Source organism: Schistosoma haematobium, chromosome ZW (assembly GCF_000699445.3).
Source record: "Schistosoma haematobium chromosome ZW, whole genome shotgun sequence".
Taxonomy (NCBI): domain Eukaryota; kingdom Metazoa; phylum Platyhelminthes; class Trematoda; order Strigeidida; family Schistosomatidae; genus Schistosoma; species Schistosoma haematobium.
The window spans coordinates 39,612,109-39,629,069 of NC_067195.1; the positions used below are offsets into that span (position 1 = coordinate 39,612,109).

Below are 16,961 nucleotides of genomic sequence, written 5' to 3' on the forward strand. Positions count from 1 at the left end.
GAAAAGATATGTTTTCAATAAAATATGCTAACAGTTTTTGACTCATTTATGTGAATGAAAACTGAAGTTTTGATCTGACAAGTGTTGAAACCATTAATTTTTTGGTGAAGTATACGCTATTATAGTCCAAACCCTAATTTAACATTTAGCAGTCACCCCACTTATTCTGAGTTAAAGAGCTTCTAACAATTAGAAATGAAATGGTCGTGACTTCTCATAGGCATTTCGGGAGATGCATCTTGAAGCCAGTCATTAGTGAGTGTATGATTATTATCAGTGTACAGTTTTGAGATTGTGGAATTTTCAAAGTTTAAAGCACTAACTGATCTTAGCTCGGCAATTATCAAAAATCAGGAATCACTGGATAGCTATCTCGTTCTGGTGTGACGGTTCTCCATGTCAGGTGTGATACATTTATCCATCAAAGACTATGAAAGATGGTCGAGCAATATCGTGAGTTGGCTAAAGTCCGACACATACATCATTGATTGCCGGCTAAGTGCTTTAGAGATTAATCCTTCTTACGCGAGACAAAAAACCCTGAGTTTAATTTCCTGTAGCGAGGTCGTGGTTACTCACTGTTGAGGTGTCCCATACTAGGGCAAGATAACTGTCTAGTGATTCCTAGTTTCCAACGGTAAGATCAGTTTACGATTTAAACCATGAAAATCCTACAATCTCCCAAAACTCTGAACCGATTATACTGATTACACACATTTTCATTGAAAAAGAAATAAACTGCTTAAACAACGTTCTTTGACAACATAAAAGGCATTTCTGAATGTAGCAGATTCATAAAAGTACAATGTTTCGTTTTCTCATGTAAATATTTTTTGTAATACAAATCATTAAAGATATTCCTCTTCATGTAATACGCTAGAAATCAATTGTAACTTCGTCACAATTGAAGTTAGAACAAGGTTGCTTACTTAAATGAGATGTAATGAGTTTCGGAACTACAATTTAATTGTCGAAAATATAATTCTGAAACTCATAAGATATAATGCTACATAACTGAATTATTTAATAATATATTATCAGTATTTGTCTGATTGCTTTTGGATTGCAGACTGGTGAATGTTGAAAATAATTACTTCATGGAATGATCCCTCTCAGTACTTCACTGTCCTTTAGATTTAAGTTATATCACCCTCAATCATTTATGAGCACAATCTTTTTTTAATAATCATTGACTTCTATTCCAGAAACTAGTTTTTCTAACTTCAGTCATGTGTATCAATCTAGATAATAATTTTACTGAAATATTTTACTTTTCTGGTGATATCCACTGTGAATCAATAACAACTTTATAAGAATCTCCAGTCTGCCATATTCATTGTTTGGTTTTAAGAATTAAAACTTTTATACTTAGATCTTAATTCTTTCTAGTTTTTCTTTGTCATCATTTACTGAATAGGTTATTCAAATGCTGGTAAATACTGTAAACAATTTTATACCGACTGATTCAAATTCATTCATCTTAGCAATGTCATGCACTGAGAATATACTTAGCAATACCTTGGACGTGGATAGAAGTTCTCAGTCAAAATTAAACACATACCTTACTAAACTAACTGAATCTCTAGAAGCAATTGTTTGTGATAATACAGACCAGTTGTTAACAATGACCTCAACTATATTTCAATCAGCGCTTCTTTTAGCTGATGTAAGTCCTAAATTACTTTTTAGTACGTTTCCAATTAAAAATTATCTTTTGCTGGATCGTAATTTTTTTAACATTCACCTGAAAATAAACAGTGATGCACTAAAACCAAATTCTTTTGATAGATGTCTATTTTACACGGATTGTGTTTGACGAGTCTTTTGTTATTATCTGTTATGAATGAAGGTCAAGCGGTGAAATTATTTTGTATAACAAATAAATTACAAAATATGGCTTATTGCCCATCAGTAATTTCTTAGTGTTACACAGTGTCATCTAATACTAATACGTAACATTTATAAAAAGATGCCTTGGTAACAGAATAAATTTCATAGTCTGTATTGATTATATATATATATAATGGTAAATTTGTGTTCTTTATACAAAATAACGAATATTCACTCATCGGATAACCATAACTTTATTTTTAGGCTGGAAATAGTCAGATTAATAACCCAATCTCTTTAGATATACCAACAGATCCAGCTCTACTCGATTACAATGTCGATCTCGAGAAGGCAGGTGAGTTAGTCTAAAACATTTAAAAAGTATTTAATCCTATACAATTAGTCCCGTGGATAAATCTGCATGTTACAATAAGATGACATATTAATGCAATACAATTGGAACCGCCTGACCACATACATACTTGCTAAGATTGTAGTGAACTAGAACACCAGTGGGGACAATCGAATGTACTGAGCACAAAATTACAGGACTTGTTAATAAAATCTAACAATCATAATGTAAATGCTTAATTTGCAAAATGTCCATCGATTGTCTCAAAATGACTCAGACTTCATTGTCCATTCATTTTCATACAAATTGCATTCTGTTTCCATTCGTTACTTTTCGATCCTCTTGTCTCTCTGCTGTCAGACCTTCTGTTCACGACTAACATCATATACTACTTATGTCAATATAAGTAGCACAGACTGAAAGATCATCTATACATGAAAAAATGAAAGGTTACCTAGGAAAATTGAAGACAAGAGGGAACAAAGATGGTGAAGTACTGATTATACGATCATTAAAACCCCTTTCTGTATTCAAGAACAGTTTATTCTCACCTTAGACCTACACAGCGTAGTGATTTTCACATTGTTTTTCACATTATTTTTTAGATCATTTTTGTTTTTAATTTGTCTAGTTTACCTTTTATTTTTCATATATAAATGTTCCTAGCAAGTATATATGTGGTCAGATTGTTCGAAATGTATTGAGCTAATGTATCACATAATTCTGAGACTTATAAGTTTTGGTACTGGATTTCATATATATAATCATATGTATTTTTAAGTCTGAATAATACAAGATACAAAGTATTTGAATGACCTTTTCTGTGTTATGGATGGTAGATAGGAAACTGGTGAAAATTTATCGACTTACTAGCATTCTTCACAAAAGGAAATTAACTAGACCAGCTAAAATCATTTTTGAACTGAAAAAAATCTAAAAACAACTATTTAACTAAAACGCGTATTGTGGTAGTTTGTACGAGAAACAAGTTGTTTAGACATTTATTTGGGAATTTTCATTGTATACCGACAACCAGATATTATTTGCCATAATCCTGTTATTGAATAAACCCAAGAATATATTCTAATATTCGATAAATTTACAGTTGTCCTCTGAATCTTAAACTACATTTCTTTTTTTTTTGGCTAACAGGTCTACAGACATCAGGTTTGGATCCTATGAGTGATTTAATGTTGCAAAACAGTGCAGATCAACAATCATTACTGGTAGGTTTTTCATTGGGATCATCTTAAATTAATACGAGCATGAATTTAGAATGCTTCTGATAGATTATTTCTTACTAAAAAGTCACCAGTGTTGAACAAAATGAATTATTAGTCTCACTTTCTACTCTTTATTTTCATTCTTTATTACGTGTGAAAGATGTTTGTTAGTTAATATATAGCACAAGAAAGTTGCTGGAAATCAATCACATGCTACTCGTTTTATCTACTGAATTACATTTAATAGTACAAGTAATAAATTTTGGCACTGACATTATAACATATTGACCCATTACAATTTAGAAGTCATCAAACAATAAGAATCAGACTATTAGAATATATTTTAAACTCTCCAATTCCTTAAGTATGGGGGTAGAAACCTTGTGGAAATTCATTTAAAGACGTTTGATTCAGTCTAGACCGGATAATGCAAAATCTTATGTTAAAGTATTTCATTTAGAAATTGATATGGCTACAATAAAGCGTTCTCGTCGAATATGTTTCGTTAATTAAATTTATTTTATCTATCGGATTTTGGATGAAATAGGTTGGCCAGACATTAGATATGATCCGTAATCTGATGACCACATCACAAAAAGTCACACAAGGTTTGTTAATTGAAGGTGCACCGCCAATAACATTTCAGACGTCAAACGCAGTGATTAGTCTTTCTAGGATTCTGCCGAATAATTTGTCAAATAGAATTGCGGTATTGGATGGAAGTCAAAATGATGTTTTTGTAAACAATTTATGCAGAAACCTTCAAGCTTTAAATGAAAGTTGTTCAGAACCATATAGCCTTCAAGTGAGTTTATTAATGTGTAATATAATGGTATTTATTTTATTATGGTTTTCAATACAAGCTAATTCTAGTCATGCAATCAATGGGAATCAAGGAGCGCTATTACACCTTTCGAATATGGAACAACATAGTTCTAGATACCAATAACTCATTATTAGAATGTAATCTAAAACAGCCCACATTCTCAACAAACATGATGTCGACTCAACTCCCTGACAGTTGCAGCTTCTGTTATGTCTGCTGAACACCACTGTTCTGATAAACTTAAATTTAATCCCAATGATGTATCAGTTTCTGGTACAGTTATAACTGAACGACTGGTGGTGGAAAAATAAGGTGTCTTAAATAATGAGTTGACATGGGTTTAAATTTACAGTTGTATATGCAGAAGTTAATGTCCTATCAAAAAGTCTGAGAGGCACGCTTATTCTTGAGTGCTGATCAAGACTACACGAACAAAACGTAACAAGTATACAATGGTATCCAACGATATCCAACGTTCAGTGGTCATTCAACTGCTGAAAAACAGTCTCGTTTTTTAGTAGATACATACCTAGACGTAGAACCTCGTGGTGCTTACATCAGATTGCGTTTTGATTCGAAGGGTTATGTATACCTGAGTAATCTTCAGTTAGACAAACTAAAGCTTAGTCAGCAGTTATGATCACAACAGAAACAACTAAACACTATTTGGAAAGGAAAGATGGAAATTTGATCGAAAAATATAGTTTATTAGTCCTGCTGTAAACATGCTGACGGTTGGTGACAGATAAACAACACTGACTACTTCTACAAACTGATTCTATATAAAAACGACAAGATACGGTGAATCATAAGAGTATAATCTCCCAGACATTATCAAGCTTGACAATTGTTGTAACCACATAATATAAGACTTATGATTGAGAGTTTGAAGAATGAACACTGAAATTCTATTTGGTTTTCAAAATACATTGAACAATGATTCCAGTTTACTGGTATATTGTTGGAACTTTCCAGACTGCCCACAATGCCTTGTTTCAAACTCTAAGTAGCTACCGAATCGCTGACATGATTTTCACTAGCCATCTGATTTTATCAACATACATGTCAGAAAAATGAAACGATTACTGGACATTTGTTCACAGAATTTCTTATGCGATGAACAAAAAAAATTAAACCAAGTTATGCAGATAATTTAACATATTATTTATACCTAAACAATGACAATATAGTGCGAAAACTTGGCATAATGGGGTTCATATTGTTAGGCAGATGAAATTAAAGTGGGAAAATGTATATTGGTAAAAGATAAAATATTGTATCGTTAACTGTTTCATTAGAGAAGCAATAAGACAGATACTGTATACAACATCTCATGTCTTTTGTAGCGAAACATAAAGAGAACACTATACACTAGGAATTTTGTTTATATGTAGAAGTGGTTCTATAAATTCCATTGAACTATAACAATACAGATATGGTACTTACTGAATAAAGATAGGAAACACTGACCAATCGCTCATAGAATTTAACTCAAACATAACGATTTTGCCTAAAGCTCTGGCTACAAGAGATTTCATACCATCAGAAAGCAATATTTGTGTACTACAAAAAATACAACGAACAAATCCCTAACCTCCAGTTATTTTAATGACCCTTTAAGTCATGTCATGCCTTAGAGACTATATGTCTAACATAAATAAGTTACTTAAATAAAAAAAGTTGATTTTTGAATTATCTTTTCCCGGCAAAATAATGTAGTAATTACTCATTTATAAAAAAATACTGAGAATTCATGTATCCATATGAAAATTGGTATAGTAATTCATTTATTAATCATATTAGCTTCAATATTTACTTATGTGAGTCAAATAAGTTTAATTATAAAATCATTATTCTTATTTTTAGACATTCATATCAAAAACAAACCTGTTCTCATTTCGTACTGGTTCATCTATACCAATCCCATTTCATACTGAGACTATTTCAATGATTTTATACAATAACAAACCAGTTATCGTTAAAGATGTCAAAGAAATAGTTGAAGGAATTGTTCGCAGGGTAAGTTTTTTGATTTTTTTTCTTACATGTAACACTACTGTTTGATTAACTCATCATATTTTTTTGCGTTCAACTAAAAAATATCAGAAAGGTTTTTTTTAAATATTATAGTAATTTAATAGTTGAGATCATGTGTCAATTAAAGTTAAACCACCATGGAAAACCTGGAAGCATTGGACGACTGTTTCGTCCTATTGTGGAACTCCTCATTTTTCGTTAGTTGTATTAAATCATATAAAATTGTTTATAAAACCAAATTCAGTTTTTAAAATGGGTTACTATCAGAGAATGCCAATATCTTTTTTCGTCTGATTTAATTTTGTAAAGAGCAAGAACAATGATTTTAGCAGAATAGTATGAATTCATTTTATTTCGTTGGTTCTCGTCACCTGCTTGCAACCTGTGATATTTAAAATCATAATTACGTAATGGGTTTAAATTACTTACATGAAAGTGTTTAGTCGGAAGTTATGTTGAAGACAACGGTGTAAATAGATTCGCTAGACTGATTATTGTAAATATATACCTTATGTAAAGGAAATTTCTACGACACTGACTGTGACAGCAGTTCTAACGCCTAGAAACAAGTGATTACATAATAAGTAAACGCTGATAGGAATAAAATGAGTGAAGCTCAGTTAATAAGTAAGATTACTAATCTAGAAGATTGACGAAATAAAAACTCAATAATATGATAAATGCAAGAATAAGTTTAAAAAATGGTTCAAGATGCAACGAAGGAATATTTGTCATCAAGATAAGGAAAGATTAATAACCATCTCCTTTTGAACACATGCGCCAGGTTTTTGATGCCTGATAGTAACGGCTTCAGCAAACTTCAGAAGACTGGAGTTTGGCTGCTTATTAATCAACCTGAAAAATTGCAAGGTATCGACCAAATTCCTGTATCAAGGAGATATTTAGTAATTGCACTGTTTAGAGTCTTACTTTCCCTTGCTCTGAGGCTTTTTGGAACATCCTCAAAAAATATGATCATAATTTTTTTCTTCTACTTTGTGTGATAAACGAACTAGATATCGGTAGTTACACCGAGTAAACAAAAATACCAATCTATAAAGAATAAATTCTGTAAAGTATTTCAATAGATTATAAACTACTATACGTCTTATGTGTAGTTCAATTTGTATAAGTAATTTATTTGATTTTTGTATAAAAATTGTGACCATTCGTTAATAACTAATCAGAGAGATTGTATTTACTTTTAACAACTGTCATTTTAATTTGGTCTTTCTCCTAAGGTATCAAATTTTAAACAACCAACCTTTACAAGTATGGATCCAGGAACAAATCGACCTCAACTACCAGCTGCACGAATAGCTGTGGATAAAACAGAAATTTATCAAGCTCTTTTGATGAGTCATCAGGTAGTACCAGATGATGTAGCTGTATTTTTCCAGTTGTACCCTGAAAATATTTCTGAATGTCCACAATATTTACTGTTTCTAAGGTAAGAATTGATAAAATTTAATTTGTAAAATTAATTGTATCACTGAGGTGACTGATATGGTCAATTGTCATAATATGATGAAATCTGCCACATTTTAGTGCTTTTCATTGTCCAGAATTCACCAATTCGATAGTGCAACATGGTAACCGGGTTGTGACATTATTATTATTATTATTATTATGTGGTGTTGAAAGATGAAGTGCTGCATTCGGTTTGGATACTGAATAACGTTCCTAATAATAAACATTACTGACTCTGAGATCTATAACTATTCAAAGAGTTACGCACATCAGTAACTGAGATCAGTGCTAAATAAATTTTATCAGTCGCATTTGTAATATAATTACTAAGCAACGTAGCTCAATATTACTGTTGATTCTGTTTCGGATTGAAAAGTAGAAAACTAACAAAATTCTATAGATTAAAGATTTACACCTGCTGGTATTCAAATTTTAAATGTGTGCATTAAGTTAACTTCAACATGAGATTGTACACGCTAATTTTTGCTATGAATGTGGCATAACTGTATTTGATAGTTACTTACTCTGTGAATGAGACAATAACTGATATAAATTTGAGTTTCAGAACTACTATAGATATCTATTCTCCTAAACATTTATGAACCGATAACCATTAGTTGATTTACAATGGGATTTCGTCATCATCATCATCATCATCATCACGGATTGGTCATGACAATTTTTTAAGCTTTGGAAAATTTTTGAACAGACTACATTAAAAACGAATCAAGTTGGAAGAATAAGGTCGAATGAACAGTATAGAGCTTTGAATTGAATTTATGCCGGCTATGACTGACAAACTTCCTTATAAAAGTTCAGAATAATTATCTGATTGTTTAGCACTGTAATATGGTCGTATTTTCACTTAATTGGATAGTACGTATCTAAAACTTTATTAGTGACTGTTAATTAATTTCCACCGCGTATTGATTGGATGACATAAATGTACATCATATAGGTACTAATACTGGGTATTGAAAGAAACTAATTCGTTAGCGCTATTCCAGAAATGTTTATTCCCTCAAGTTGAACTATTAGATACCCGTTTTATTACACATACTATATTGGTAAAATTGATATATATTCTTCCTTCATATAGACTGATTGATCCCCCAGTAATTTCCTTATCAACTGGAGGATATGATATGTGGACAACGTTACCTGAGGATACTTCACAATGTGGTAAGTAATTGTCAGACTACATTATAAATTTCTACTCAGTCGTTATTATACAGTGTTTTGCTTTGCATATCTATCAAAGTTAAGTTGTTCATCTCAAATAAAGATTCAGGAGTTATTCAATGGTAAATCGTAAACTATATAAAATGTCCCAAATAGCAGTTAAACAGCTATGAAATATAAACTAAATAGGACACTGCTACAAAACGCTAAATAAAATGAGTTCTATGGTTATAATAAGGATAGTCAAACTAATATATAAAGAGAAATAAGGAGATATAATAAAATCGTGTAGTTTATACCAAAACTTTTTCAATCACAGTTTTTGTCAAGCCATTTTCTGTAAATGATCGTTTAAAAAATTTAGGGTCATCTTACTCTTCAGTAAACTATCACATTGCTTATTCATGAAAGTGTTAATAAGCAAGTCAATTCACAAAATAGGTTGAATTCAAATGACTTATCAGATTTTCCAGATTATCAAATTCGATAAACGATAAGTGAATTAAAATAGTTTGTCTATGGATGAACGAATTATTTTTAGGGTATACAAGTTCGAATCAACCTGACTAAACTTTAAATTTTGATGAATACTCAAGCATATCACTAAGACAGCATTCTCTTTTGAAGTTCTAGAGTAAATATATCAGTTGATCATTTATTCGATTGATATCAGTAAGTGGTGGCAGTTATTAATGCGTTAACCGAAGATGATTAGCCGTTTAACTGATTATTACAAACGGATTTTTAGAACCAGATAGTTAATGATCTGCAGGAACTTGTTCTGAAAATGTGGCCATAGTCTAATAATGTAACTTAAGAGATTTCAAGAGCTTTATAAGAAGGGCAGTAATATTTAAAACATAATATATTCAAACAATGTACAAATTAACAGTAAATTTAAACTATCCTGATTGAACTCAACATCTAAATGATTTTTGAAAAGTAACCGAGGTTGAAACAAGGGTGTATTCATGAAGGTCGTCATTCGAAAACTGGTTTTTGTGTATTATACTTTTATTCATTTATTCACGTCACAAATACGGAATAATAGTGCTGTATAAATGACAGTTTTCAACTTATCACCTAAGTGAATAACTCTTAGACTATTTACCTCGTGTGTTCCGGAGGTTGATAAATTACAATTAACAAACCCACGTTACGAGACTATAGGCTACCAACTAATTCAAACAACAATAACTTCTGTCCAGTGAGTTGTAAAATACGAATTGTAAGAACACTTGTTGACCACAATCGTAAATTCTGCTCCAAGGAAAGCCTAAAAGAACTTGCTTTCACTAAAATCTGTTTAAGTAAAAATGGATGCAGAACAAAATTCATGGAGAAGTATGCCAAAACTGACGAACATGTTAAATATGATACAGCTAAGAAGAAAACTTGCCTCCCATTTCTTCACTTCAATGAAGATGAAATTAATGAAATAACCAGCGACAGAATAAATGCTGCAATGAAAATCGCTTATTCAGTAGTAATGTGGTGTATGCTAATTATACGGACAGATATAAGTAATATGTATCAAGAATTAAAAGCAGAATTCCTATTGACAGAAGAGAAACATAAGGAAACCACTTTAAACAAAATGAAGTGCTCCCCAAAACAATCATAAATCGGCCGGTCCTCTTTACTCGGTACCATCGACCGCATTTGCCAATTTACATATACATGCGAAATTACATTTGTTGAAAGAACAGGGAGAAAAGTACATGTTTGCAATTTTGAGCACGTTCTAATGAATTCGAAACTGAGAGCTACAATGGGCTTAAACAGTGCAATAGCTTTGGATTCAATTGGTACCTGGCATATCATTGAAGTTCTTCAATCATTCACAATTATCAGCGGACAAACGAGCGGTGCCTTTTCGGTTTTTCCGAAGCATTTGCAATTAAGGAACTCAAACCTGATTTAAGTGTCCAGAAAGAGACAGTAATCAATCTATCGTTACCTTGATAAATTAACAACTTTGATTCATATCACCTGGAATTATTTTTGTCAGTATTATTACTAGCATTTTACTACCATGTTATATATATATATATATATATATATATATATATATATATATATATATATATATATATATAGCAAAACGAAAGTCACTTTGAAGTATGATTGAACAGATAGTCAGTATATTTACCAATCAAAATATATGACTATCGTTCGAAGGATATTAATACTGTCTGTGTGAATGTGATGAATCTATGGTCCTGGAAGAATAGTTATATAAACCTGTACGATGCAAGTGCAAGTGGTACAAAAATATAGAGCAGAATAAATAGATTAAGTGAGACTATAAGAATTAGCTAATGATCCAGTAAATCAATCTGTTAAAATCATAAGCACTCATTATGGTATTATTCAATAACTACAACGTTATCAAAAAGACTTATTGGAAGTTTGCATTTAGAGATAATTTTGTATATACCATTCATTTTGATTTCACAAAGTAATCATTTATGTAGTGGCGGTTACTGTGTTAAGCCCATAGCGTCACTAAAGTGTTGAGCCCGCCGATGACATCGTCCTATCTAATTGACGTCAAAATGAAGGATCTCACAGTTATGTACTTCTTTGTATTTTGTTTTCAAATTGTCATTATTCGTTATATATTAAACAGTACGAGTATACTGCGTGTTTTCAAGAAAATGTTTAACTAACCCAACTTAATGATAATAATTTCTGATACTGATAAAATTTAATTGCCTTAAAAGTAAGTAAAATATCACAAGAAACGTTTCATGAGCCTCTCATACTCCTTTATTAATCAATGGGAAAAAATTTCATTTTTCTACCCTAGTTAATATGACCACAAACCCAAATGATCCAAATTACAGATATACATTTATGTTGGATAACCGTCAACTAATGGAGCTTAGATCAACACAGAAATATAGTGAAAGATTTGAACTTCTACAAAAGTCTGTAGCTCAAACAGTTTACATTGGTTTTCGTCAATTGAATCAGTATGAGATTAATACGTATAAAAATACAAGTCCTCCATTAGTTCCTTATCAATACAGGGACCAAATAAACAACACAGCACTTTCACGTTGGTTTTTAACATCTTGTGTATCTGGTCAAGTGGATTCTTCGAAAAAATGGTCCACAAGCAAATGCCGAGTGAGTTTGATATAACTAACATTGTTATAAACTAGATAATTAGAAAGATATTCATGGATTTCTCCCTAAATTGTTCATGTATACAAAAGTACAGACTTTATCTGAAAGCCCGATCAGTTGCACTAAAAAAACCAAATAAGTAATAGACAGCTACTTTACAAAATTCTGAAGGTTCTAAGTATTTAATCTCTATAACTATTTCTGAAAAGCAAGTAAATTATCTCTAGATTTACACATTTACTATTCGAAAACATCTCAAGAATTTGGGAATCATTTTTCAAATACAACAAGCCTATGTATTGCATTCAACAAGTATTCGACTAACATTCTTAAATGATCAGTGTATTTTATTAACATAAACTCACTGGTCCAAATACTTATCTACAGGATTTCAAACTAGAATTGAGCAATTTAATCTTTAATGAATCGTATAACCAGTACTTTTTTCTATCAGACACAAACAATAAGCTGGGAGAAATACATATTTAGAGCCTAAATTGATTCTATCGAAGAACAGTAATGATTGGCTTATAATTAAAAAAAGCATCTATCCTTATTTAAATAGTTGTCATGGTTAATAAGTAAAAAACAATTTAAACTCACAATTTCCATCTATTTACTCAGTGCATGAATTAATACATTTAGCTGTGTTATTACATAGGTTAAGTAATTTAATTTTAATTCAACAGGCTTTAAATAAAACTGAGTCAGTATGATAATTGAATAAGATGATAAAGTAATATTAATAATTAAAAACACGAAGTTCAGCGAAAGGACCTCTTTTCAACGAATTTATTATCAAGCTGTACAGTCGTATATATACATGAAAAATTTTTTTGTTTAAACTACTAGTTCCGTAAGGAGATGTGAACATGGAATAACCAAGATGACGTAATAGAAAGATTATAATACTAGATTACGTAATATAACTAGTAACAATCAACTTAATAAGTTAGTAACGAGTTAGAACTTGAATGTAGTAGGATGATTCAAATATTTTTGTTACAATAATTAAAGGTCATGGTCGTGTAAAAAGTCAATAAAGTGATATCATGAGCAATTATGAATAAACTAATGAGGATTTAAGACACACGTAAGGGGAGAAATGCAATAATAATAATAAATAGTACTTTAACAAAAAAATTTCATATATATATACGATTGTACAGCTTGATAATGAATTCGTTGAAAAGAGATCCCTTCACTGAACTTCGTGATTTTTAATTTTTAATGTTTAAATGGAAATTATCTGTCAGATAAAGTAATACATTATAAAGAATATGAACACGGACTCGGTCCAAATAGTTTGCAGTTAACAAAACATTTATTATTCGTAGATATTTAGTAATAAACTTTGTTAATCATTTATACACTGAAGAGGAAGAATGTATTTGTAAAATCTCAGAGAAAGAATTTGAAGTGAATCCAACGTTTCGCCTAGCAATCTGGTTCAAGCTTTTTCACAGAAATATACATTTGTTCAAGTAAAATGTTATAAAGTTGAAATCAGTCACATTTAGCCTTTTATACTAGATCATACTAGATATCAAGTTATGTACGGAGAGTTCTTTTTTGCAAACAACTCATAGGAAAGTATTCGTTAATTCGCGTTTTCATTATTCTCATATTTGTTAACATGTAATAATGCTCTTTCTTGAATCTTAAAATAAATACGCTGGTCTATATATTTATTGTTTTTTTACATTTAAGGTTGGTCCTAAGACTACCGTTCAACAGACTCAATGTATATGTGATGAATTTTCCACATTCACATCTGGATGGTTTGAACTACCCAACAGTATCGATTTCAATTATGTATTTGCTAATATAGATTTTAACAAAAATCCTACACTGTATGCTACAGAGATTTCCCTTTGTATCATATTTTTATTAATACTTATCTGGGCACGTAGAGAAGATATTAAGGATATAGAAAAGGTGAGATATTACTTTTAAGATAACATTGAAGACTTTTTAGTGAAAAAGTTTAAAGTACAGCTAAGGTATTCATCACTCGCTTGAGAATCACTTGACATGGATTTGTTGAAATAACATCGAAACTTGGTTATAAGTTAGATATTACTGTTTAGTTGAGAGAAAAGTGAACTGGCAAGATAAAAGGTAACGATTTAAACATAATTTATTTTTCCAGCTTCAGTTACTGGTCTTTAGTACATATTGGTCACGAGTGACTTGTATATTACATGCATCTCACGATCTACAAAATTAAAAATAAAGGTTAGAAGTTCATGTCACCAAAAGATAAGTATTAATTGGAAGGGAATAGTTATATTTAATATCAAAAATGTGCTATAATCAAGGACTTGGTTAGAAATATTAACGCATGGATATTCATCGCAACACATCCTGTTTACAAATGAAGTAGTAATTAACAAATCATGTTTTAACGGAGCAACATCTAATATTAACTAGTATGTTAGGCAGTTCTTGTTTGATCAAATATTTCCCTAAAGCAACAAGATTTAATAGCCGCGGTCCTATGGCTTAAACTTGGGAAAGTGGACCCCCATAATCCCTATGGTGCGAAGCGTGAACATAAACGCTAGTACAATGAAGGCTTATTAACTATCCACAAATACGATCCCAAAAACAAGTCTTCAAAATGATTCGCCTAAAATCACGCCGTCATTCGACTAAATTAACTCATTAATATGCTTATTATACACACACTCGATGGTTAATCAATAAACATCATATAAACGAAAAGATACACATGGTTACTGTAAAACACTTACAAAGTTCACACAGAATAATACGATGAATATAATTGTCACGCTAGAAGGAAGTTTACATCTGTCATGCCGAATGAATTTCACAATTGACTGTTACAAAACATATATATCTGATATAATTTTGCGCTGGAAATTATAACCCCAATATTCTGCTGACTTAATGTCACTCTGAGAATGAACTTATTTCATAAAATTTTGCACCAAGTTAGAGGTAAAGTGAATTTGCCTTCTTATCCTGACTTTTCAACTTATTATTCGACTATATAACAACATATCGTTATTACATAATGTGATTTTTTATGAAAAGAACAATATTTATTTATTGACTCCGTGGGGGGTTAACTTTATCTTCAGTTATCAAATATAGAAATATCCAGGTATTTTAAAGGATTCAATGTGAAACAGAATATTGTTTGAACAAGAGCAAGAAAAAACATAATACTTCTTATTCAAAAAATAGACATTTTATTTCATGATTTCCTTACTTAACCAAAGATAATATTCAAATGTAACTTACAAATACATAGATATGCCAAAGTTGTTAGTTTATATTTCACCACAGATTGCTATCAGTTAGAACTTCAGGGAGACTGGGCAGCTACGTAAACCTAGCTTCAACCTCTTGTACACAGCCATAACCTTATCACGAATTAAGCTTAAGGTTTTGAGATCCCTTGGGCGAGTGAGTGTTACATTTACACAACTGAGAAGCCCAATGGTTCACATTTCTAAATTCGGTTAGTTCGTTACATAGCACTACCCAAAGTTAATCTGTAGCGAGAACTTTCAAAATTCAGTTAGTCTTCACCATTAAACAAATTCATTTCAGCATGATGAGAGGTTCGTTATTGTCTTTCTTTGTAAACAGGTTAGATTGAAAGTATTTATCATCAATGATTTTTTAAACATTGAAGTGTAATCAGTGTCACAAATATCTGATATCTTAAATGCATAACGATGAAACCGGTAAATATGTTGCTTTTCACAAACAAAAACTGTAAATAATCTCTGAAACATGACAGATTCCCCTTTCATATTTCTATGTGTTTCTTTCTACGAACTCATGCAAATGAATAGATAAAAATATACATTACATTAGGAATGATATATTGTTTGTTAGCAATATACCCAGACAAATGGATACTTTCTAAAAACGTTTTATATCTCATAGAAACGCTAATTAATATCTTATTTTCTGTCTTTTCATATTTAGCTTACTGTCACACAGTTGTCTGAGAATAATCCAGATTGTGAGTATTTTTATGAAATCATTGTGAGTACTGGACATCGTAGATGTGGGGGCACTGATTCTAAAGTCTGTTTTATTCTTTCTGGACAATATGGTGAGACAGGCTGTTACGTTCTACAAGATCCCAATCGAAAAGTATTGTGTCGTGGTGCCACGGATCGATTTTTACTCGCTTGTCCAAAGTAGGTTTCTAGTAATTCAACCTAAAAAGTAAAATTATTTGGCGATTTCACTCATTTCATTTTGGCATACCTTTGGTCCCATTAATTTTGATGTCGTATTTGTAGGAGATAAGTCATACTTGTGTTACGTGATTACCGCTTTATGATCTATGATCTGAGTATGAACGCGTGATGAAGGGTGATGAGGAAGTTTTTAAACTTCAAGATATTTTTTAGTTAAAGGTAGTATAACCTGACTGAAAGAATGGTTTCATAAACGTACTTGTTGCTTAGAGACAGATCTCTAGTGTCTATAAAAATATCGTACAATCATGTATGGCTGAAATAAAAACTTCCAAACAAATTCATCTTCTAAACTCTTAAAATTAAAGCCTCGGTTAGGATTAAGTAGGATTAAATAGCAAAAAACGTGGCCTGTATTCTTCTGATGGCTAACTCCAATCATCAGTTGTTACCACGAAAGCAAATAAAAATATTTTTGAATCACTAAACAACAATTTTTAATTTTCACACTACATCTCTTATTACTCCTGATTTCATACGGAAATCTGATTAACGCTAGATACAAATCTGTGGGTTCATCAATAAGTTAACCTTACCTAGTTCTTACATCCCATATTTACGTTCATCATTCATTAGAAGTATAAATTTCGAGTACTTTAATAAAGTTATGGTCTGTAGAGCTTTAAAGTAAAACTGGAGGTACTATTAATGTTTTTGGT

General features: G+C 31.1%; 1 protein-coding gene across 1 annotated transcript in view; it reads left to right on the plus strand.

Annotated features, from left to right (window-relative positions):
- Positions 1-16,961, plus strand: part of PKD1L2 (polycystic kidney disease 1-like 2) — a gene marked incomplete at both ends in the record, with an annotated part of 77,696 nt that overhangs the window by 39,526 nt on the left and 21,209 nt on the right. Inside the window, 10 exons of the mRNA XM_051218745.1 lie at positions 1,418-1,666; positions 2,095-2,185; positions 3,335-3,408; positions 3,953-4,210; positions 6,098-6,250; positions 7,510-7,718; positions 8,838-8,920; positions 11,733-12,055; positions 13,766-13,993; positions 16,022-16,239. Of these exons, the coding sequence (XP_051071393.1) occupies positions 1,418-1,666; positions 2,095-2,185; positions 3,335-3,408; positions 3,953-4,210; positions 6,098-6,250; positions 7,510-7,718; positions 8,838-8,920; positions 11,733-12,055; positions 13,766-13,993; positions 16,022-16,239 (1,886 nt within the window). The remainder of the gene's footprint in view (positions 1-1,417; positions 1,667-2,094; positions 2,186-3,334; positions 3,409-3,952; positions 4,211-6,097; positions 6,251-7,509; positions 7,719-8,837; positions 8,921-11,732; positions 12,056-13,765; positions 13,994-16,021; positions 16,240-16,961) is intronic.